Source organism: Temnothorax curvispinosus, unplaced genomic scaffold (assembly GCF_003070985.1).
Source record: "Temnothorax curvispinosus isolate PA1 unplaced genomic scaffold, ASM307098v1 QBEX01001663.1, whole genome shotgun sequence".
In the NCBI taxonomy this organism is placed as follows: domain Eukaryota; kingdom Metazoa; phylum Arthropoda; class Insecta; order Hymenoptera; family Formicidae; genus Temnothorax; species Temnothorax curvispinosus.
This window is the reverse complement of record NW_020211443.1, coordinates 132,130-158,224: the sequence shown is the minus strand read 5'-3', so window position 1 is coordinate 158,224 and position 26,095 is coordinate 132,130. Positions and strand designations below refer to the sequence as shown.

Genomic DNA, 26,095 nt, shown 5'->3' with positions numbered 1-26,095 from the left:
AAAAAGAAGGGGTATTCTAAAATATACATTAAAAAATATCTAATATATATACATATATATATACTAATCTCTGCATCTTAATATATGTATTTCGTCTGTTCGATTCGAAAAATCGAATCAGCAAGCTGCGAGCTACGAGCTACGAGCTATACTAGAGTCCCTGAAATACAGAGACAGACATTAGATATCAGACATCAGACTCTGTATTCTAGGGACTCTACGAGCTACGAGCATAGAGATATAAGAATAGAGTGCGCGAGCGAGCTGAAAAAGCGATATAGGAATAGAAAGAGAAAGCTGCGCAGAATAGAAAGAGAAAGCTGCGCATGGGCCCCTTCTGTCTTTGTTTCGCATGCACGCGTAGACAAAGACAGAAAGGGCCTATATGCAGCGTTCTTTTTCTATTCCTATATCGCAGCCTCTTACGTGCTAGCATATGACTCGCGCACTCTATTCTTATATCTCTATGACTACGAGCTACGAGCACACGAGAGAGATTCCGGCGCGGCGCGCGCCGTCGCGCGTCGCCTTGACGATGATGACGACGTCGACGTCGACGTCGACGTCGTTTTGACGTCGGCGCAGTGCGTCGTCGCGTAACCAGAGCCGCTGCGTCGCTTCGGGTCGACGATCTATCCGATGGCAAGCCAGTGTTCCGACTTTTCTCGGCTTTTGCATCGCGTGTGCCGCTTCCGTCCCGACGCCGACGCCGTCGCCGCCGTCGTCGTCGTCGTCGTCGTCGTCGCGTCATCGCGTCATCATTCTCACGATTCCATCCGATCGTTAATATCAGTATTGTTTGATCGCGTAAATCTTGCGTACAGCAGCAGAGTTTGTCGTGTCAAATTTATACGTTAACCAAACGTTGCTCCAAAACGCACCGTTCGAACCCTTCAGTTCGCTGACGACGCGCGACGTCGTCGGGCGACACCCAGAGATGCCCAATGTTGATCTTATGAACGCCATGGCATAAGAAGCCACAGGGACATGTGCCTTTTTGCTTCCTATTGATCGGCGCGTTCCAACCGGCGCGACCATATTTCGCGGGCTGCAAAAGATCTGGTAAGGGCTCACGATTCCTATTCTTTCTCGGTTCTTTTCGAAACAGTCGTTTATTTCGCCGACAGGTATTGCCTACTGTGTGGAATTTAATATTTTATAAAAATAAATTAATGGCGACCTCTAAAGTGTACTATGAAAACAAAATCTCTCTTTTATATTTACACACACACACACACACACACACACACGCGCGCGCGCGCGCGCGCGCGCGCGCATATTTTACATTACAATTATCTTTACTTTAGTAAGGTGCTTAATAAGGTATGTTTTATTCAGCGAGAAAATATTGATGATACGTAATGTTGTTCATTTAAAAATATGCATAAAATGCAATATATATTGGTATCATAATAGAAGTACTTAATCTAATTTTAATTATTAGTAGCAGCTCTTATTATAATATATCTTATTTTTCATACTGTAATAATGATGCTTGCTATTATTACGACAATAAAATTTTATTTTAAAAGTGTATAAATATATATTATTTAGACACTAACTTAATGTGCAAGTAATGTTATAATCTAGAAAATTACCAGGTATCTTAGCGAGTATTGATGCGCAGTATCAACATAGTATAGGTATATGCCGGTAGCCACGCTGCATATGCATCTGCAAAAGAGATAAGGCCAGCAGGAGAGAAATACGCGCTCTTCCGTTTATTATAATTTTTACCGTCATATTTCTATGAGATCACGCTCACACAGTTAAACACAAATATCAAATGCGGCAGTACTACGCATTTATAACAATACTGTTGTGAGATATTCAACACATGCATATTACTTTTCACAAAAATAACGTAACATGTGAAACAATAAGCGCGGGCCTCTATTACTTTCCTCGTGGACAGCTGCTGTTTCCAGAAATGATAACCTGAATACAAGAAGAAAATCATGTAGTAGTCTATGTACATGATACAGCTGCTACTATCATAGTTTGTAGTCATAACGAATTTAACGAATAGTCATTGTACGATATGTATTCGCAATCAAGAGCTTCATAACCCGTTGATTTACAAAAAAAATATACGTTACTATGTCAGCATACTAAATATTTAGAAACGATCTTTATACAGAATGCCGTATAAACTTTCCAGTGGTCCTGTCTGTCTAGTCTCTTCTCGCTTTTACGCGAACTATTTTCGGCATCGCGTATACCGATGCAGCGATACATCGCAAGGCTAAACTCACATTTTATCACGTTGCCTTACTCGATATAGATCTTATTCTTTTTTGTCATCGTATAAATGTATTTTGTCGCGAATATCTCTTTCAGAAACACATTCACACACAAAAGAGAGACAGTGAGAGAGAGGGAGTTTACAAACAACTAATATTATTTCATTATGTACATTATATACCTACACCTATATAATGTACATACAATAAATCCCAATTTTCTAGAAAACTGTATCCGGACAGCTAAAAGGAATATTCACCGACTGAACTATTTATTGTTTGCAGAGAAGATGAAAAAGAATAGCATAGAGATTATAAGGAATAGATTGTCAGAAGTAAAAATTATCTATTTTTAACGTAGCTATAATATTTCCTTACAGATTATTATCATCATTACACATTAACAAAGACAATTATATATAATTATTAAAAATTCAACTATTTATTCCATCTTAGCCTAGATAAATTAAAATCGCTTAAATATATCTTGATGACTGCGATAAGAATCCGAACTTTTTCTTAAACGATCCGCTAGCAGGAACAAGAATGAGTCAATAGCCATTGGGGCGATAAAGCACTGCCTTCTAATCAATGTCCGTTAATGAAATGCACGATAAAATCGATAGCTCTGCATCTACATTCACATCAACGAGAGCAAAGAGAGCCATGTGGGTTATCGACCACAGCTGTCAGCTCCCTGTACCCATACAGTGTACACCCTTAAAGCTCCCCTCACACGAGATCTCGCCGGTTGAGAACAATTGGTACAGCCACTGACAATCCCCATGAAGCATTTCTCTAGTGTGAATAATTGTACAATTTTTTCGCAAATTCTCGACGTGATTTATTGAATACATATACACGTAGTGCCATTGCAGATAAATGATAATTATTTATAATTATTTAAAAATGGGCTGATGCAGAGATTAAGATTTACTGACAAGATATAAAATATATAGCAACAATAATGCTTTGATGCAATAGTACACTGAGAAAGAAGATATTTAGATCCAAAAAAATATTTATTTAGATTGTGGCCAAAAGATTATTTACTTAATATAATACACATATTTATTTAGAATTAAATATTTTATATAGTTATACATTGTAATTTTTTTATGACAAAATGTAATAAAAACTGTAAATATAATTGTTTAAAAAATTATAAGATATTACGATGATTATTATAGGTATTATACCAAATATTAGAAAAACAATGGACGCACTTTTAGCATAGATCACAGTAATATTAATACATACATAGAAGTTGACTTTAGTATTCTATTGAAAGGTTAAGGTCGACGTTATTTAGGTTTGTGATTCATTCATAGTAGTATCGATTGCAGCCTATTCGCGTGACTGAAGTCTCTTATATGATTTCCTTACATAAACCCTGTGTGTACGAGCCCTAAGGACAAATCTTAACACAATGCTTCAAGTGTTTCATTTATAAATGAGTCAGAGAAGAGTGGTGTCTATCAAAAGATTTGTACACTCATGGCATCATGGCATGTGCGTTAGAAACTTATAAGTCGTGGACGACATAAAAACGGCATATTAACGTAATTTCTTTAAAAAAAGAATGATATACATTTTAAAATAAATCGAGCATGTATTTTTAACCTTTTCTCGGTCATAATTATTACGAACACAACGAGACAAAAGAAACTACCAAAGTGATCATGTATGACAGATTCGTGCATATTGGTTGATATATGGCTAAAACCATGTTTCAACGCATTATTACAGAAATGTCCAACTCTTATAAAAGCTTTTTTTTAGACTTTAAAACAAAACTTTTATTCAAGAGTTAATCATAAAGATATTTAAAGTATGATTTTAAATAATTACAAAGTTATGTAATTAAGTGTTACTGACAGAAAGTTAATTCTAAATAGCCGAAAAGATTTATATAAACAAAAGTACGGACAATCTGAGACACACATAACAATATGCATGTAGTTACATAATTAAATACTAGTAATAATTGATTTTTACCATTGTTTAATATTGTCATCATTATCATCATTGCATAAGCATAACGATATGAGATATGAGATGCGAATGTCATCTTTATACGAATCATAAATTACAACTGCAGACACAGTACAGTAACTCGGAAATTGGTAGCAATTGACAACAATTAAGGCCAAAAGTCGGAACTGTCGTGATTTTATATCGTGTCAGTAATACACAATGACAAACAATGTTATCAAACTTTGAGTTTAAAATAATGTGCAATATGATTGATGCGGTTTTGGAAACAACATGCATTTCTCGTAACAATATACGCCTATCAAACAACGCAAGTATACACAAACTCTGTAATAAAATAAAATAAAAAATATATATATGTATGTATTTTGTTGCAAGGTAGTAAGACGAATAATGTCAGTGGTAGAGTTTTTGGACAGATGTTTAGTCCACGGCGCAAGGGTCCAGTCCCCCTATGGAGAGTTATGCCGAGAACTACCCTCCACTGATGATTACGGCATATGAGTGCTGCATCGGCAGTACCCACGACAATAGTCCCACTATTGCTACCTCTAGCCCTTCTGAGCTTAAAGGACACGTGACATGTGCTCGCTTAGGAACAAACGCGCGCACACACACACACACACGCGCGCGCGCGCGCTTAATGCACGTGCCATGTTCTAAGCAAAATTTGTCAGACTCCCTTGGCCTGTCTCAGTGTTCGGTTTATTACATGGACGCCTCAAGTGAATGAAAATTCATAGAAAAAAAATGAATACTGCACCAGTTCCAAAGCTGTGTTAAAATTCGTATATGTGATTTTATTCATAAAACATAATCTTGTGTCACCAGAAGTAATTCCACGTAATAAGTAAAATTAGTAATGAGTGTTATTAAAATAATAAATGTTATGTTTGTGACATGCAGATTCGGACTCACATATTTAAGTTACCGGAAATTGTTGAATTAAACACAATTTACTGCTTACGGACGGTGCGTGTTAATTCAGTTGTAAAACAAATTGTGACTTTATTTTTGTGCAATGTTTGCATCCGTATAAAAATATACAAAGTACAACAAGATGGATACTCAAAGGTATAATTTGTTATTAAAGATATAGTAGTGCTATAATTATCTGATTATTTAAGAAGTTTATATATGAAGTCAAAAATGTTAATAGACTGATAAAGAGCGCTTATGAAAAAATATGTATTGCTTAAAATTTTATGTTCAACAATATATTTCAAAAAGAATCCTATCAGTTTCGAACAGTTGTGATATGTCTCTTGTGAGAAATGCTCAACCTTTGAAGCTTGAACATTTCAAAAAAGCAGACAATGCATAAATTTAATGATGCAATGTGGGTGCAACGCAATGCTAAGAGAGATTCTTTACATTGAGATATGAATAAAATGTCGAGAGAGAAAGAGAGAAAGAAAATATATAGTAGACAGAATACTACTATAGAGACCGCAGAAGTGCAACATTTAATGCATATATGCGAACAGTTTAAGTGTCATTTTCTAATGTAAACGAATATACTTATTATCGTTATGTAATGGGCAATTGTGAAGCGGAAGTAGCCAATGGTTTCATTGTCGACGCGTGAACTCTGCGATACAGACATTGGATTTATTTTATTACTGGATAATATTTATAACTGCCATATTATATCATATTGTTATTTATTAATATTATACTATTCCACTGTACATCAATGTATCACTACAAAATCAAAGAAATAAGAAGTAAATTTTTATCTCTAAATTTTATACTTTATTTACTATATTTTAATTGATACTTATTATTATTAAAAAATCGCAAATGCTATTAATTAGTAACCAACACACTATACGTGTAACAACTAATTAATTTAAGTTTATTAAGGGGCAAGACCACCTTGGGCGCCTGAAAATAATAGGTATCTTTTGCAATTTTTGGGGAAAAAATTATTTAAAAAATCAAAAATTTTTTTTAAGAAACTTATTCTACATGTTTTGAAGCGTACACAAAAATTTTTAAAAAATTTTTTTTCATACATTAAAATGGCGGCGCTGGAGTCTCACGTTCGGTGTTTTTTAGGCGAGAGTCTAATCAACGTGCAAAATTCCTCCTAAACAGTTTGACCTGGAACAAAATAACAATAATTTTTGTTTTCTACATAAGATTTACTGGGAAGTACATAGGATTATTTAGAAATATTGATTTTAGTGGAAATGGTGCACATCTGAAAAAAAGTTCCGATTTTAACCGTGAAAATTTTGTTGAAAAATTATCTAGCTGTAGAATAAAAAGTTTATAACTTAGCGCAAAATCCGTATGTGCTTCCCTAGATAATTATAAAAAGAAGATTCTCTGAAAGTTTCAAGCAAATCGAATGAAAATTGTAGAAGTAACGTTACACGCCGATTGGACTCTCGCCTAAAAAACATCGAACGTGAGACGGCTCCATTTTGCGTCGCCATTTTGATGGAAAAAATTCTTTTTAAATTTTTGTGCACTCTTCAAAACATGTAGATCAAGTTCTAATTTCTTTTGATACTAATGTTCTGCATTACATAATTGGCGATTATATAACTACCATATTTTCTAATCGCAAAACACGTACGTTCTTCCACGTCTGTAGGCTTTCCGCGTCAGGGAATATTTATTGCGGCGGAAACTTATTTCCGTAATATATACATATAATTATCAGCGCATCGTAATGCACTAACGATGATGCTGACACGCACGTGCCGCACGATACAGGATTTACCATTAATAAAAGCCCTTTCGTCTACTCCAGATACAATGTAACACTCGAAAAGTGCTCATGTAATAATACTACAAAAAATAGAAGATGTTAGATGATACATCGCAAAACAATTAAAATAAAATAGGTGTATTTTTTTTTAACAATCAACAGATTTGAAAAGAAAAACGGCCGATCGATTGCATTACAATAATTATTTATAATAGCAGTGCATAGGTATGCAGACTTGAGTTTCTCAATGCTTTTCTTTTTCTTCTTTCAATGCAAACTCAGAATGTAAATTAAAGCAAACAACGTAACCGGGTTTCCTGTGATTCTCTCTCCTTTTTCATCGCAATTTTAACCGACCTCGATCTTAGAAAATCTGACGAATAACGGAGTAAGTCGCGAGCACATAAACGAATGACAGAAAATGAACGAAAAAGTCACGATTTATGCAACAGATATCAAATGTTTGAATACATGCCAACAGTTTTGGGTCGTACTGTCAGAGCGAATGTAAAATTTACGCGAAAAGCAACAAAATCATTTGATTTTGCTTTATAATTGATAGCAGTATATACATGGCAAAATCCAAATTATATAATATACCATAGGTATATATATGTAGACGTAGCACAAATGGGTTTTTTTCGGACTGAAGTTAACCTAGTCTATAAGTGCAAAATTAGATACGGTGATGCGAATGATTTAGTCGCGTATTTGATTCAAAAGAAAGATCCGCAAAATCTTTAGGTGTGGCACGATTGCATTCATGCATGTTTCTCATCTGCTGAATCCATATATTAGGTCAGTAGGACCGACATTTTTACGGATCGTCACGTCGTTTCGCCAACCCAAATGGGCAATTTGTCTGGCGTTTTTGTTGCATTCCGTTTGCGATTTGATTGTGGAAACTTAATGCATGTAAGCATGCTGCTACTTGCGATAACTCGTAGTCTTTTTTTTAAACCGCATCACCCGGTGGGAAGCGACGATAGGTCGCAATGGCGAATTAGAAAGGATGTTGATAAGCGAGTGGCCGCGAATTTGACGCGGTCATGCGAGTTGCGGTGTTATCCTTATTGGCGATAACACTGTCACGACTGATAATAAATCGCATCTTGCCCACCACTCTAAGTCGCGAATGTGGAACTCGTTCATTGCACTTAGGAGCACTTTTGGCATACTTGTACGGCACTAACAAAACTACACACAGTTACGCATGCGTATGTAAATCCGAAAGAAATAAACTCTCGTCGATCGAATTGTGCAACAGATCTAGGCAATGGGAGAAGTGTTACGAGAGTTGTTATCGTTGGTTTACTTTTACGAAGAAATTGGAAATTTAATAGTAAAATATGTAAATTGCATTTGCAATAAGTGCAATTTTATGCCCGCAAAAAGGTCAAAGTGGTAAAAAGTAATTAGTTTTATATATATATATATATATATATATATATATATATATAAATAAAGGGTGAGTTTTATTTCGTGTGTGCCAATTATCTCTGCTAATTATCTCAAAACATACTAGTTTATTGGAAAAATGTTTCAGATAAAAGTTGCAGGGTTTAAAGGGGAACAATAGACAATCTTATTAGATTTTGAGTCCGGGGCCTGTGTTGAGCCAGTAGGAACCCCAGTAGGACCCCATGTATACATCTCCTTGAAGCTTTCATGTTCATACACAAATATTTTAAAAAATTGGAGTACTATTGTAACAGTATATTCTTGAAACCAAATTAGATCAAAAAGTCCTGTACCGCTTTTTCTTCCGACAAACAATTATCGAGATATCGTAAGCTATAAATATTGAAAAAATTACTAATTGTATTAAGTTTTCCTTGGATATCTCAAAAAATGGGCAAATAAAAAAATGTTTCAGACAAAAGTTGTTCAAATTGATTAGTAGAAAAAAATGATACAATAAAAAATGGGGATTTCCATTGAAAAAATTTAACTTAGACCTTACTGACAATGAGCCCAACACGGGCCTCAGACCTAAAATCTAATAATTGTTTATTGGCTAGCCCTCTCTGAATTCTCCAATTTTTCCAATATAACCAATATTTGCTGAGATGAAATTAGCGGAAATAATTGGCATACGAAATAAAACACACTCTATATTATATGTATATAATATGTACTTAAATAATTATATTATATAAAAGCACAATAATTAAATAAGACTGTTTTACAAGATTGGCAGAAAAAAAATTATGTAACATATATTAATTCCGTTAAGGCTCTGTTTTTTATGTAGATATCTTGACAAACTTTGAAACAAATATATTGGAAATGGCGCAAAATATCCATGATAAATGTTCATTTACGTGCCAAGAAACCACAATTGGTCTTCATTAAACTTTTTTAAATGCTCGCGCACGCAATCATACGTCAAGTCTTCTTCGCAACTACTGATTTAAAATGCGTCTCTCATATCGCAGCACCGTTAACGTTAACGTGTGTGCTGGCAGACCATCTACTAAATTTATTCTAAAACGCACCTCGGGTCAGTATGCCACGATTTGTGTTGAGCAGCAGGTGTAGCAGGTCGAGGCGTGCTGATTTCTGGGAATATAACTCGTGCCTCATTCGACAGATAGCTTTTTTTTCACCGAAATATTAATAATAAATAAATTATTAATTATCCAAAAAGGACTCTAAATGAAGGCACGTACACGATATTTATGTATTTTAAATATCATAATTTATAATTTGGAAATTTTATTGCCATTTTACACTTAAAAAGAAAAAAGTTTTTGTCAATATATAAAGGCTTCACTTAATGCACAAATCTATCATAGAATTCATCGACAAAGATTGTCAATATATGTACATATTAATTAAAGAAATACTCGCATTGAAAAAAAGTAAAAGCTGCAGTCTCATTTTACATGTAATTCCTTTAGTAATCTAAATAATTATTTAAATTGCTTTTATTAATAATAGCAATAGCTGTCAAGAGTGATGTGTTCAGTGATGTGTGATATAGAATACTGTCAATTATTAAATGTTCGATAAGCATATTATTCAGTTTTATAGCTAGCAACCAACATTTTTTCCATAATGGCTACTAAATGGATAGCTCCCGTCTTTACAAGAGAATAAAAGAACTATATATATTATACGTTTAACGATATGTTACTATACATACATACATATGTTACAAACTTCAACAATTGCCCATATATGTATATTTGTTTAACACTAGCGTTTACTAAATATGATCAAAAATATGACCACAATCGAAAAGAGCGATATACACGAAAAGTATATCTATATTATAATTAATCTAAAGTGTTATAACAAAAATACCTTGGAGGATGGCGGCACATTTTATTATAATTGTTAACTGTTGTAACCGAAACGAGAATGACAAGATAGTCCTGAATGAACTTACGTGTAACTGCAAACGTACTGTGCCTACACTACCTACACTGAATATATGTATATTAGACGAGTCATCGAATAGTCGGATTCTATCTGTACTATCTATAGCGGAGTATAGTAAACACAATGATTACAACGGGACATAAAACATTAGCGACAATACATCAGAGAAACGACACATGTGAATATCTAAACGATTTTCCTCAACGTTGTACGAATAGGAATGAGTTAAATCCTAGAAAGTTGCATAGTAAAATCTAAAAAAATACTAAAATCTCTAATTCACACACGAGCGGGCCTTTGGTAGAAGATTCATGAAGATATACATACAAGATTTGCGATTAATTTATTAATATTATTTATTAATTTAATTATATAAGTATATATAATTATTATACATTATTGCATTATTGCATTTTTGCATTTTTGCTAACAGCATTTCATTAAACGTTTAATACAATGTTTAATTTATCAATCAATGATCAAAAGTGGATTAATTGAAATTGACGGTACATCCGGAAATTGTTAGGTACATCCATCACAAAATAGTCTATGCCTATACTAATATATTCCGTCGATTTAAACGTCACAATGCGAGAGACTACATTTAACGTGTAGTCGGCGTACCTACTAAACGTCGAAAGCGAGACGGAGAACATGAGAATACCATTGCGGCGGAAGGGAAAGGAAGATTATCACATAACGGGTCTTCTCTTCAGTAGGTCGATACGTGCAATAGTTGACACCGATTAGGATATGCTATGGAAAATGCACTTATCCGTATATATCCATGGTATTTTCCAATAATGCATGTTCGGTGTTACTTTTTAGTAGATGATCTCCTATGTATATTATAGCGAAAAGATGACTTGAAGAGTCGAAAAAAGAAAGGGAATTTTAATGCACCTATTACAAGTGTTTATCACACTTACTTTAATCGAAACGTCACAAATCGTTCACAAACAGCTTCTTCGGCATTATACGCGGCGTATTCTGTGCTTTTGCCTGTTTACAAACAGTTTATCGTTGTATATTAATGGCAATATCGATGCAAAGGTTAAATTCACAAATTATCAACAAGATCGTCATTTACAGATAAACTTGCAATAGATTATTATCTAGCCGAATCTAGCGGATGAGACTTAAAGACTCGTAAAATTCCATCCTAAAAATTCTTTTAAAAAATGGCTTTGCGCGTGTTTCCGCAGAAATGCGAAAAGTTTCTTCCTTGTTTTTACCAATGATTTTAAAATATGTTAAAAAATGTTATAACTTACAAAACAGTTCTTATATCTTTGGGTTCAGTGTCAGGCTTATAAAATTGTAGAAATTGATTTTTTATTTTATTATACGAAATTATATTTAAAAAATAATATATATAATTAAAGCTTTAAACATCTTAAAGGACGTTCTCAATTATATGATGTATAATATTTACAAAATCCTTAATCTGATGTCGAATAAAAGTAAAAGTTTTATTTTCTAAAATATCCCCGCGCGCATAAAAATGACGCTGAATTTCTCATAAAGGAACTCGATTTGTTGTATATATACATACAAGTTACTTACGTTAGTTTGTTCTGCTAACTTACATATACTCATCAGCTGATATAATTCAGTTCGATCACGCGGAGCCGCGGTTATTATAACAACCTTAAAGGTGCGATTCCCACAATGAGGATTATTCTCAAGATAGGCAGTCTGGTAAAAGACGACAGAGCATGGCAATAAAATCTCCTCCTCCTCCATCTTTTCTCAGTTATGCAGGAGGAAAGCATAAAAGTGCATGCACAGGAAAGGAAAAAATATTCTGACGGTCGTATGCTTTATTTTTCCTCCTGAAAAACCAGTCGTCGCGCATCGGCGACTAAGAGACGAGAGTGCATTCCGCTCGGCAAGACTGCCACCGCAGGGCGAGAAAGGACGAACGTTTTCTATCGTGCGTCAGATCAACGACGCGGCGACGACACGACGGATCATGACGAGCAAGAAATAAGAAACACGATTTGGAGTCCGACGGGACGCGACGCGACGATCTAATTGTAATACACTCTTACGAGTTTACTCCACGTGAACGGCATAATGGCATATACATACGTCATACATACCTGCTCTGATTGCGACACTTTTTTACTCTGCTTGTTCATTATTATAAGAACGTTAATCGACAATAATCGACTTACTTGGATATTCTGGTAATTATCAAACTTACACGCGGATGATAAACTGCACATATAGATTCTGTCTCACAACTCGTAATCTTTATTTTAATAATTAGATTTTCCATTTGTCTATTCAAATGCTATTATAAATTATAAAAATAATTTTATTGAAAATTTTATATAGTACACATTTTTGATAATCTTTAAAAGATTTTATGAAATGGTTATTCCATTTTTTTGAAGAAACATTTTCAAAGAAAGCAGTAATACATAATAATAAATAAATAAAGTCAACGTAAGAAATACAGAAGAGGTAAAGAGAGTAAGCATTAAGTATAAGAAAGAACAGACGTTTTTGTTTTTCAAAATAAAAATATATATTTGTTGTGAAAATATTGTGTAAAAATGCTCGAATGAAACAATATTTTTGCGAGCAAATTTTTGTGACTTTTGATTCAGCTTTCCCTCGTATTAGCTCACCAGATAACAATTCATATTTATTATACTGATGGGTGCAAATTCGATTTTTACGCGATATGAATTACAAATAATATTCCCGGATTTTATATCAGGTCAGTACCGACCGAAGTATTCGTGGCAAAGAGATCCTAGCGCGCAAGTAGGCCCCCCTTCTTTCCTCCAGGGCCCAGTCGGGGGGCCCCTATGTGCACCTGTGCAAGTTGAGAGATGTTGTGTTTTCACCTGGCAGTTCAACCTACAATCGCGAGCAAGAACGTTCCGCGAGCGAGATCATCCGCTGTCTTGATCGGAACGAACAGAAAAGTCGGGTCACAATATTCATAATCATCGAATTTTCATCGATCATCATTGTTCTTTTTATAATAAATTGTCGGACATTCCAATAATTATATAAGTGTGAAATACTTTGACGAGTGAAAGACTTTGCGTTTGCAACATTGTGATGTTAAACATTCAATTCTTTCCAAGAATCAAATTGAATTATCCGAAATGAATAAAGAGAAGATATGTAAATGAGAGACTCTCCTCAGGAGATTCCAAAAGATACTCCAATAGATCTTTTTGAAAAGCACAAGACAGAAGTGAATTGAACGAAGACAGTGAATTGAATGAAAAAGAGACAAATCTTTTGTAACACACAAAAGCTAAAATTTTAATAATAGATTACAGAAAATGATTAATCAGTCGAAAATGAAAAGTAGAAGACAATGGTAGATTTTGTTACAAATTTAAAGACTGAATTTCTCTATAAACTTAAATTATGAGAATGCATTTTGAAATATTATTAAACACGTAATGTTTTAGATATTGCTGAAAGTAATAAGAAAAAATATTTTAGTGCAAAATTTAACAAAGACTTTTTTCTAAATCATAAAAATTATATAATTAAATGATTAGTTAAACATTTTAAATGTCAAATTTTTTTTAAATATATAAACATCAAATTGCAGACGAAATCACAATGAAAGAACTTGCAAGAACTTGACTCAACATCTTCAATTTGTTACTAGCTATTTTCTAAAGCAAAATTTAAAGCACAACATATATTGACTGCGAGTATTAAAGAAGAACTCAAGAACCATAAGTATCCCTTACTAATCCGCTTACAAGGACTATTCCAAGAGAAAGAAGGCTTCGTGAAACAATGCCGCGTGTAACTTCCGCGATCTACAAGCGAAGTCTAATAGCAAAGCAATCGAATTTCATCTTTGCTATCTCAAAACAAAATGAAGTCTAAATTAGAATGTTTTAAATGTTAAATTTAAAATCTGCAGACGTAATATAATTCGATGATGAGATCGTCGACAAATTGTTGGTAATCTTCGCATACGAAGCAAGCAACTTTCGAACGGATATCCGACAGAAGACTTGGTTCTCGGTTCAGAAGAAAATAAACGTTTACTTTGAAGAAGAAATTGACGAAATTCAAAATGGACACCATGTTGGAGAAAATGGGAAAACTAAATCTGGTAATGTGTATAACTTAAATAATGAACACACTATTATATAAGAACTATTATATGGTGTTATGGAATATTAGTGGCCAGAATAATAAATGCCGCTATCGTATGTTGCAAATCGCGGTTACAATTTCCCAATTACATTCACGGCAAAAGTAATAATCGTGCAATTGTCATGCAATTGAAAAAATAAACAAAGTACTGTAATATTTATAATAATAATAATAATAGCTTATGGACGATTTAACTACATATTTTACTACATACCGACAAACTTTGCACGAATTCAAATTTTTATATATACCTACTTACATATCTTTATTGTATTTATTTTAAATAAATACGATTAAAATACCATTTTTAATAATTTTCACATTATATTTGAATAAGAAATAGACAAACTAAATTCCAACAATTTAAATAAAAAACGCGAAAACCGTGCAATTTATCTTATTTTAAGAAAATTATGTTTTAGCAGAGTTTTAATTCAAGCCTAAAATTAATATATTCAATTTCGAAAAAAATTTGAAAATTGCGATAAATATATACAGTAACTTTAATTTTCTTCAACAATAATTTTGTTTTAAAAAGTCAACTGCATATGATAAGTAAAGAGTAATGAAAAAGCTAATAATATAGAGTAATAAATTTGTAGTTTATTTTTTGTCCAATTTTAAAATTCGATGGCTATAATTTTTAATTAATTCATTAATGTATTATATAATGCGTGAAAATAATGCTATGTGACTGAAAGCATATAATGTATATTAGATTGCTAAAATCTTATTAACTTTCTAATACGTGATTATTCATACATGATGAGCATATGATGAAATGTCCGTAACGCTTTTTTTGTAACCATTCCGAAGAAAGTAATTACATTATGAGTCATAATTAAAAATGTTTGGGTAAAAATTCATAATAATATGCGTACACCGTCTTTAAATCAGAACGCATATCATTATTGCTTTTTATTTTCTACACTTTTTCCATTTTCACAAATATTCAAATTATCTTAATTGACCGTTATTTAAATCTAATATAAATATTAATTATAATTGTCAACAAATTATAATAAATAAAATAATTTACAAAATAAATACAACATATATCTATATATATATATATTGTATATATATATATAAGTTATACCGTTGACACAGTTGTGCTTATCTATACCGACCATAACAATCTATCAGACATCTATTTTCGCATGGTTAAATTAGCGTAAACACAATTAAGTACTATGAATATTGCACATCATTGCCGATCATACTATGTCGCTGGATTCAGCAGCAATGTCGATGTCATTATTATGATCGAAAAATCTGCACGCTTTCTGCGCTTTTACTCATTTCACGGAAAGTACATCGAATAATTTATGCTGTTTTAGATATTTTCGAAAGTACAATATCACATGAATAGAACGTAATTGTTAATGATTATCGTATTTCATTTATGATTCCTTTTTTCCATGATTAAATAATACAACTTTTAAAGGACCAGTATTTAATAATCCACTTGGTTTATTTTGAAACATATCAAAATTTATAGTGTAATATAAATAGTGTATTATAGAATAAATTAATTAAGAAATGTTGAAAAATAATTTAAAAGCTACGTCTCCACTGAAGCAACAACGAGCAACTTTTTGTTGCTCATTGTTGCTAAATGTTTCGAAATAATTCGACATATGTCGCATATAGATAAATATAATGTAATAGAAATAATAGAACAGAAATAATTATAGGTACTGCAATTGTGTGATACACATAAACTGTGTTTTTTTCGCGAAAATACACAGCAAATCTAAGCGTTTTATTTAATACACTTTTGTAACTTTTTAAACGTTTAGAAACGTATTCAATATAAAAACACATAAAGCGTTTTCAAGCGTTACACACAAAATATAAAACACTAAAACCGAGTTAAAATAAAACACTTATTAATTGAAAAAGCTTTTAAAGTAACAAACACTTATAGAAAATACACTTTAAGCGTTTTATTTAACTTATACGTTACTTCATTTTGAAAATTTGATAACACGTTAGACAATTTTTATAAAGATTTAATTTATCCAAGAAAACACCGCTCATGATTAATTAATGGAATAAGCCTTGTATTTCTAATTTTAAAATCAGAAAGAGGGTGCGGAAATATTAAATTATTGACATTAACAATATTTTGTCGATTGTTTGAAAAAAAGCGCTTTATGTGTTTTTATATTGAATACGTTTCTAAAGTGACTACAAAAAAGTGTATTAAATAAAACACTTAGATTTGCAGTGTATCTACATAATAAATCGATATTGGATTAAGAATTATTTATAAGACACTACGTTTATGAAAAGATCTAAACCGATAAAAATTTAGATATACATTGATATTGTGCCTGCCTTTCGTACAGATATGATTACAATAAGCTACTTATTAATATTTGACTGAGCCAGTGTGACCGAATTGATAAGAAATCTGTTTTGACGCTTTTCTTATCTTTCTGATTTAATATTACATAATGAATGTTTAAATTAATTAACAATGAAATTGCTATATTTTTCGACATGCCACAATTTTCACACGTTTACAATTGTCTTAGGCTAATGGTAGAGAACGAAATGTAGGCTCTTACGTCTATTGTAATTATAAACGTAAAGCAAAGCAGAGAAAACTGTATACGTAACTACAGTACGTAACTACGTTCGTATCGTCACGTATCGACACGATAGCTTTTTTATGACTTTACGTTTACGTAGTTACGTATAGGGTTTTCTCTGCCTTGCTTCATGTCTATAACTACGATAGACGTAAGAGCCTACGTTTTGTATTCTGCCATCAGCCTTAAACTGATGGCAATTGTGAATCATGGTACGTGATAGATCAACGTATCTCTTTTTTTTTTTTTAAGTAATTTCAAGAAACGGATTATAAACCGTGAAGCTTTGGAAAGTATATTTTGTGATTTGTAAACCTGTGATTTGTTGAATGGTGTAATATTATAGCTTCCGGCGAATACCACGGTCAAAAACTTGCACTGAAAGTATTATAATAACTTTTGTTATTGTTCCAAGATTAAAATATACATATTTATTCAAAATGAAATACATTGTATTGAAAGAATTACTTTAGATTTTGGGACACTAATTTTTTACAGAACTTTTACAGATTTTTTTACCGCCTCTCTAAATAAATGCAAATACAGTAAAATAAATAGACTGACAAGAAATGAATGAATAAAATGAATAAATTAATGGTACTCTCAAGTATCACATTTTCCCAAAAAGTTACTTTTACTCGATGAAAGATCAGCTGATTCCACCGAGGACATCATATAATAATATGCATAGTCGCGCGATAACTGACGTTGTTCTGTTTTTTTCTGGTGTGATAAGAATTTCAATGTGCGAGATAAGAGAATTTCTAGCCTATGGAATTGTAGTTGGTGACTCGAATTGTCGAGTGTTTACCTGCATGCGAGCGAAGCGGTTTCATCTCTAAAGTGTGCAAAAAGTGAAAATCGCAATTAATCGTGAGAACGATTACAATCAAAATCGTACCGGTGCTCCGAGCCGTCTTTCACTCGATTATAGCATACAAAAAAGTGATCCAACTGATATTGACATGTCCTCCAATGGTGAAGATCGAGATATCGTGTCTTGTTCGGAGCCTAGAACTGAAACGTGGCGTTTTTTTCACGTAGGTTATACTTAATCAAATCACAAAAGAATTTTTATTGTTAGTCAATCACTTTCGCTACGTTGACTTAGAATTGATTACTATTGTATAATATTGCATCGCTGCCAATTTGCTCATTGCACTGTGTTTGAGAAAAGAAGTTGAGAATAGAATTTCAAGTAAAAATTACATGTAATTTTTTGTTACCAAGATATAACATAATTTCTTATTCTCATATATTTACACATATTTCTTATTCACGTATTTTTATATGTATTTGCAATGATGGCTGCATATGATAAAGATTAAACTCTATTCTACGTATGTATTTTGATATAGATATAGATATTTGTCTCTCTTTGTACAAAACTTTATTATTAAAATCCAAAATTATAATATTTTATTATATTTCTCTAAAATTATTTGATATAATAAAATATTAGGTTTTCTAAAAAAAAGCAATATTTTGCGTAATGATAATGCGAGACACATTTTTGTATTCAAGTACAAAATTCTATTAATTAAGTTTTTCTCTTTATAATTTACTTTCCTTTTATATGTGTATATACAGGGTGTTTCAGAATTGCACGGCAATATTTTAGGAAAATATTTTCTAGGTCAAAATAAACAAAAAAGTTTATATAAACATATGTCCCAAACTTATTTGTTGATAAGATATTAAAGAGTAAAGATTATGTTTAATATTAAAACATTTAACGTATGTTTTCGAAGTGGCCGCCGTTTTGTTGAATGCAGCATTCAGCACGAAGTATCCTGCATGTTTCTCTAGCACGTCTTATAGCACGCAAGAAGAATTAAGAAATCGCATAATGAAAGCTGCAGCAAATATCAAGAATAATCCTAACGCCATTAGACTATTTTCTATGGGGTTGGATGAAATCTTTAGTTTATTGTAGACCTATTGGCACGCAAAAAGAATTCAACAAAACGGCGGCCACTTCGAAAACATACTTTAAATGTTTCACTGTTAAATGTAATCTTTACTGTTTAATATATATCTTACTAATAAATAAGTTTGGGTCATGTGTTTATACATATAAACTTTTTTGTTCATTTTGACCTAGAAAATATTTCCCTAAAATAGTGCCGTGCAATTCTAAAACACCCTGTATACATTATACTTATACATTATAAGTGTCTAAATGCTTATATTAGAGTGTAACGGCTAGACGTAAAAGTTCCACTTCTTTGTAATGGAAAATAAACGAGTATTACAAAATTGACATGCAATACAATGTTATTATTGTTATTATTATGCTCGTAAAACTGTTTACTCCCATTTTTTGATGCTTCAATGTATAATATTATGGAGTGTATATAACATATTATGTTAAATTTTATAAAGAAAGAGGGGGGTGCGCAATTTCTACGATACACTTCTAATAGTTCTAATTTTGTCTCTCTTTTAACTGCTTCCACCATGGTGGCATTAAATATTTTTTTTATGAAATCTCAAGATAAAACACTGTTAATTTATCGATGTTATAATATGTACTATGCATTATAAAAAGTGATACATGAAATTTCTTATAATTATTTGCAGAGGATTCCAAACTGTCCTGTGAAAAGTTCACAGCCTCTGAAGGAATTTGTTGGTCACTGTCAAACTATGCCATCACGAGTGAAAAAGTCGTTTTGTGGCTGCCTCCAGGTAAGATTCTAAAAAAAGTTTATTGATTAAAAACGAATTCCAGTGCAAAGAACTGCGGCAATGGTGAGCCGCGGTTGTTGATCACGATGCTATCTGTTTCCCCGAAACTCTACATATGATATATAACTATTAAACATATATTTCAATTTAATAAATAAAGTTGCAAAAATGTATTTGCGATAATTTTATCTTTTTGTTAAAATTAATATACTGCGATGCGAATATATTACGTTACGTACTTTTATATATCAACACACACAGCATTAAATTTTTAAATACTCTTTTAAATGTTTTCTTTCATTACATAATACAAACATCAATTTATTTGAACTATTGCATTTACAACACACACAAGCAATATAGTTATTCATAAATACACGTGTTCCACACACAAAATAGAAAGCGAGAAAATCCTTGTTGATAACTCAACGCATAGAATTTAAGCAAGAAGACTACTATTTTGTATCTTTTTCATATTTATTGATGTAATATTACTTGAATGAGATCTGTAATACATAGCATGACAGGATACTGAACTAATCGAGTTGCTCCTCACAGGATGACGAGCCACCGGAAATCACGTATTGCGTTGTGGAGCATACGGGTACGCTCACGTTACAAGCAATGACACCGACCTTGCCAATGCCAGCTGAAGAGGAGTTGAATAAAATGTTTCTCGAACTTGTCGACGAGCTCGATCTGACCCAAACCAATCGACAAGCAGTTTTGGCACTTCCAGCTAATAAAAAGTGGCAGATATATTGTTCCAGAAAAGGTAACGGTACATTGGACAACGGAGGCTTGCGCACCACTGACCTTAGCGGGGATCCCGAGGACTATATCAATAGATTGAAGACGATAGCGAATGTGAGTGAATAAAATTGCATAATAAAATCTATTATTATCTATTATAGCTAATGACGGAATTATTGACCGTTAATGATCGAACGTTCTTTTTCTTTTCTTTAAATAGAAAATAATTTTGACGTTTGCATTAAACATTATTATGGAAAAATATTATTAACAAAGTTTACTTATTGAAATTAGAAAGGCTATATAAAAAAAGATGAGACAAACCAAAATTATGATAGATAAAGACAGGCTCGTAAGAAAATTGGAAACTTGTAAAATAACTGCTTTATAGGACTGCTTTATATTGACGTTATAATTTTTAGAATGTTGTATTTTTATATCGTGCGTATAGATTTACGATAATAAGATTGTTTGGGATTGCTCGGAATTTTGCTGGAAGGCAGAATTTGTTGAACTGCGAAATATTGTCGTATTATTTTCGATTTTATCTCTGATATATGTGAGTATGTGCATATTGGATGTTGTATGCAGAATCCTTTCCCAGAAGAAGATGAGGAAATATCGAATCAAATGCGTCAAGCGGAAGCTCTAAAGACTGCCCTGAGAACGCAGCCGCACAGCTTCGTTCTCAGATTTATAGAACTAGATGGTTTAAACGCTTTATTACAAGTACTAGGAACTATGGATACAGAGGCAGCTAACAGTAATCTCCACACTAGCGTTATAGGATGTCTAAAGGCTTTAATGAATAATTCGGTGAGTTCCGTCAAGCGTTTAAAAATGTTAAAAAATATTTATTAACATAATTTTGTCAACTAAGCAGCTTATTACCTAATTTATCCATATTTTCGGGAGAAAATAAGAATGTGTAAATCACTGTTCAACGATGTATACCCCTAATTTCGCTAAGAGATCTTACACGTATCAGTGCTTTTTCCTCATTATTTCAATTAATATCTCTTTCTCTCTAGAATGGTAGAGCGCACGTGCTGGCACATCCAACGGCAATTAACACGATATCACAGTCGCTCGCATCTGAGAATATAAAGACAAAAATCTCTGTACTAGAGATTCTCGGTGCAGTTTGTCTGGTGCCAGGCGGTCACCGCAAAGTTCTAGAGGCCATGTTGCACTTCCAGCAGTATCATTCCGAGAGAACGCGCTTCCAGTGTATAATCAATGATCTTGACAAAAACTTCGGCATCTATAAAGACAATTTATCTCTGAAAACGGCGATCATGTCGTTTATCAACGCCGTGCTAAACTACGGGCCTGGCCAGGTGACGCTGGAGTTTAGGCTACACCTAAGATATGAGCTACTAATGCTTGGCATCCAACCTATTATCGAGAAACTGAGAAAATACGAGAATGAGACGCTCGATAGGCATCTCGATTTTTTTGAGATGGTACGAAATGAAGACGAGAAGGAACTCGCCAGAAAGTTCGAAAAGGAACATGTGGACACTAAGAGTGCTAGCGCCATGTTCGAGCTTTTGCGACGGAAACTCAGCCACACTGCTGCTTATCCTCATCTTCTTAGCTTACTTGAACATTGTCTTTTGTTACCACGTGAGTTTTTAGATTGAAAGATCTTATTTTCGTCAGAGACATGCCATAATGCAAATTATTTTTTTTTCCTTTTTTTAGTGGATTATGGTTCGCATCCTCAACATTGGCTGTTGTTCGATCGAATCGTTCAGCAGATCGTTTTACAATCCGAAAGCAACGAAACGGGATTAGTAAGAAACCCCGATGTGGCCCCAATTGAAATAAATGTAAAAGAGATTGTTCACCTTCTCGCAAAAGAAGAGGAACTTGTGGCAGCAAGAAAGAAAGCCGAAGAGATGGAACGCGAAAATTTGGACATGTCTACGAGATTGGCTAAGAAGGAGCAAGAACTAGATTTGAGGTCTCAAGAAAAGGTATTATAAAAAAATTTAATATCCTATTTATCAATCACAACAAACTTCCCATAATAATCTCTTATAATATAGCAAAATTTGATTTATGAATTATAAAAGATATTCACTTACATACACGTATTCTATATGTTTTTATGCAGAAAAATTTTATTTTCTTAGTTTAATTTGTTTTCCGAAGCTACACGCACATTCGAAAAACGTTTGAAATTTATTATTAAGATCGATAAATGTGTCCCTTGATAATATCAAAATGAAAAAAACACATTTATTCAGGTATGAAGGTGCTTTTTCAAAATATATATTAAACGCATTTCAAATATAAGGCTAATCAGCGATATGAAAATCCTGAGAGTAATATTTCTCCTCTTTTTCTATAAATTTATTTAATGTGGAGTAAATTGTATTACTCTTATAACTTAGATACGATGCGAATCGTCATTTACTGCTTAATGTTGTCTTTTTCTGCTGCAAATAGTCATAATTTGTAATTATTTATTTGTAGGAAGATATGGAAGCAAGTTTAGCAAGGATCAAAGAACGTCTTGAAAAAGAGATATCGATGCACATAGAGACAAAACAAAAAATTTCAGAATTGCAAGATAACCTCGAGACGTTATCGCGACAAATTAACAACGAAAAATCTGAAAGGAAACGTCTAGAGCAACTAGTGGCTTCAGGAAGTTTGCCAGACGACGCGAAAGCCACTTTAAAAATTGTGGAAGATGACGTACTGGAGAAGCTTGAGACTAAATCCACCCCGCCGCCACCACCACCTCCTCCATTAGCACCCCCGCCACCTCCCTGTTTAATGCCGACTGCTCCTCCACCCATGAAGGTTATTACTATATATTAAAAATTTTAAGTACGATATAAAACTATTATATGTAATAATAATATTAATATAACAGCGTGATGATAATTTAATTAATATTTAGTAATATATATTATAGTTGAAGAAACATTAGTAACATTTCCTAAAGTTGCACGCAATCAGCTAGAATAATTTACTAATTATAGTTACTTTCTACAATAGGAAATAACTTAATTTGCATAAATCGTTAATTAAATATCGTAGGTGGAGATAATAAAGAATGTTCCACAACCGAGTAATCCTTTAAAATCGTTCAACTGGTCCAAGATACCTGAGCAGAAATTGCAGGGTACAATATGGTCAGAGCTGGACGATACGAAGCTCTACAACGTAATGGATCTCGAGTCTATCGATAAGATCTTTTGCGCTTATCAAAAGAATGGCGTTTCCACGGAAGGCTCGATAGAAGACTTGAGAACATTAGGAAAGAATAAGAAGACGATGTCGGTAATCGATTCAAGAAGAGCGCAGAATTGCACTATACTATTGTCGAAATTGAAGATGTCCGATAATGAGATTACCAGAACGATATTGTCGATGGATCAACAGAATATTTTGCACATCGATATGGTGGAACAGTTGCTAAAGTACATACCATCTTCAGAAGAGGCTGCCTCGTTAGATATCCACCAAAAGGAATTGCAAAACAGGGCTGACTGTTTCTTGTATCAAATATCAAAGTGCGTTATATTTTAGACATTATCAGCTTTTTTTAGACTTCCCTTCTGAGATTATGATAATGGCTTTACGTAGCGATTAATTAGCTTTCAAGCGATTTAGAGAAATTCCAATCTTTCTTTATAGAGAATTACAAAACAGACCAACGAAACATTGAACAAATGACATATCACGTCTTCTGTGTTCTTTAGGGTGCCGCATTATGAACAAAGATTGCGTTCTCTTCATTACAAAAAAAAATTCGCAGCTAGTATTGCGGAACTGACGCCAAGGATGCGAGCAGTTTTAGAAGCGAGCCGACAAGTGGCCAGATCAAGAAGACTCAGAAAACTTTTGGAATTAGTTTTAGCATTGGGAAATTACGTGAATCGTGGGAACGCGCGGGGTAACGCGTGCGGCTTTCGATTAGCTTCTTTGAATCGTCTAGTCGATACCAAGTCTTCTTGCTCCAAGGGTACGACTTTACTACATTATCTTGTGCAGATTCTAGAAGCCAGATTCAGAGAAGTCTTAGAAATCGAAGAGGATATGCCGCATGTTAAAACAGCTGCTAAAGTTAGTATGGCCGATTTGCAGAAGGAAGTGGCCAACTTAAAAAATGGATTGCAGGATGTTCAAAGAGAAATAGGTAATAACCGATTATACAATAGTGGAGCTTTAAGCAAACTTGCATAAAAAGTGGAATTAAATAGAGCTGAAAAAAAAGAAAACTTAAAAGTTTCTGATTTTTTTTAAGTGATTAACTACTTTGTTGATTCCTTTTTTTATCTACTTTTTCTATGGGAATGATAATGATCATAAAAGTATTTAAGAATGAAGAATAGGTAAATTACTATTGCATCGTCTGTGCTATTCCCGTTCTATTCATTTTTTTAGAATTTCATCGAGGTCAATCTCAGGTACTTCAGGGTGACATGTTTTTACCGGCGATGAGGGACTTCCAGGCGCAAGCCACATGTAGATTAGCAGAGGCGGAAGACTTATTCCAAGACATGAAAACTAGGGTAAAAATAAGTTATTTATGTTATAAGTGTAACTGTGACAAATATGTATAATTATGATTTTGTCAAAACAGTTTGATCGAGCAGTGAGACTGTTCGGTGAAGATTCGGCTGGCGTTCAACCAGATGAATTCTTTGGCATTTTTGAAAACTTTTTACAAGCCCTAGCTGAAGCGAGACAAGATGTAGAAAACATGAGGAAGAAAATCGAAGAAGAAGAACGTAGAGCGAAACAAGAACAGGAAGTAAGCGACTTATTATCATATGTCATATAAACACGTAATATATGATAAGATATAAATAATGTAATGTACTATAATTTATTACAGCTCCGGAAGAGAACAATAGAGAGAAAAAACTCGCGGGAGGGTATATTAAACAGTATATCGCTAAGTAAGAAGAATGAAGCAAACAGTAACGGACAACAGAATGATAACAAAGGCGAATTCGACGACTTGATATCTGCTCTTCGAACTGGTGATGTGTTCGGCGAGGATATCGCTAAATTCAAAAGGTCAAAACGACGACCTGTTACACCTAGCGGTCCGGAATCACGCAGACATAGCACTCAGAAGGAAGATTCTCGAGAACGTCATTAGTACCTTAAATTTGGATCTGTCGACAGATCAATCATTTTCCAGCACATAAATTTTTCACATACAAAATAAACATTTGTTTATTAAAAATTTATCGCGTTTAAAAGCACATTATAAATAATTTAATTACAAATACATTTTATAAAAGTTAATTATATAAGTAACATTCCACAAAAATATTTATAGGCGTTTCGCAGACGATTTGACATTACACACACGAAAGTCATATTAATTTAACAGTGCATTTCTATATATCTGCATCTATCTATGAAACGTAAAATGTTTGTTTGAATTCAACTCAAAAACATTTATACTTATGTTAAATATAAATCTTTTAATGCTCAAATATAATGCTTTTCGTAAAAATTTTTTATGAGAAAATTTCCTCTGTTGAATTTTGTTAGATTTTCTTGCAGAAATTTAT

At 33.1% G+C, this 26,095-nt stretch overlaps 1 protein-coding gene across 5 annotated transcripts; it reads left to right on the top strand.

Moving 5' to 3' along the window:
- The first annotated feature begins 623 nt into the window (after nucleotides 1–623).
- Nucleotides 624–26,095, top strand: LOC112467637 (disheveled-associated activator of morphogenesis 1). Of its 5 annotated transcripts, none has more exons than XM_025036341.1 (13): nucleotides 624–1,062; nucleotides 14,261–14,455; nucleotides 19,683–19,790; nucleotides 20,349–20,657; nucleotides 21,135–21,359; nucleotides 21,575–22,172; nucleotides 22,251–22,525; nucleotides 23,028–23,360; nucleotides 23,601–24,076; nucleotides 24,266–24,702; nucleotides 24,951–25,078; nucleotides 25,150–25,320; nucleotides 25,405–26,095. In XM_025036341.1, exons 2-13 carry the CDS (start codon nucleotides 14,417–14,419, stop codon nucleotides 25,672–25,674), a joined length of 3,369 nt encoding a protein of 1,122 aa, XP_024892109.1. In that variant the 5' UTR covers nucleotides 624–1,062; nucleotides 14,261–14,416; the 3' UTR covers nucleotides 25,675–26,095. The 5 variants fall into 5 exon arrangements, with proteins under 5 accessions (XP_024892109.1, XP_024892123.1, XP_024892092.1 ...); XM_025036345.1 differs by lacking the exon at nucleotides 624–1,062 and adding an exon at nucleotides 5,259–5,312; XM_025036355.1 differs by lacking the exon at nucleotides 14,261–14,455.

What these genes read in the sequence shown, in the direction of transcription:
- LOC112467637 (XM_025036324.1), top strand. Translation starts at nt 5,139, where the DNA reads ATGCAGATTCGGACTCACATATTTAAGTTACCGGAAATTGTTGAATTA. An exon ending in GATTGAAGACGATAGCGAAT is followed by an intron (nt 20,658 to 21,134) that starts GTGAGTGAATAA and finishes TGTTGTATGCAG; the next exon opens with AATCCTTTCCCAGAAGAAGA. An exon ending in TTCTTGTATCAAATATCAAA is followed by an intron (nt 24,077 to 24,265) that starts GTGCGTTATATT and finishes TGTGTTCTTTAG; the next exon opens with GGTGCCGCATTATGAACAAA.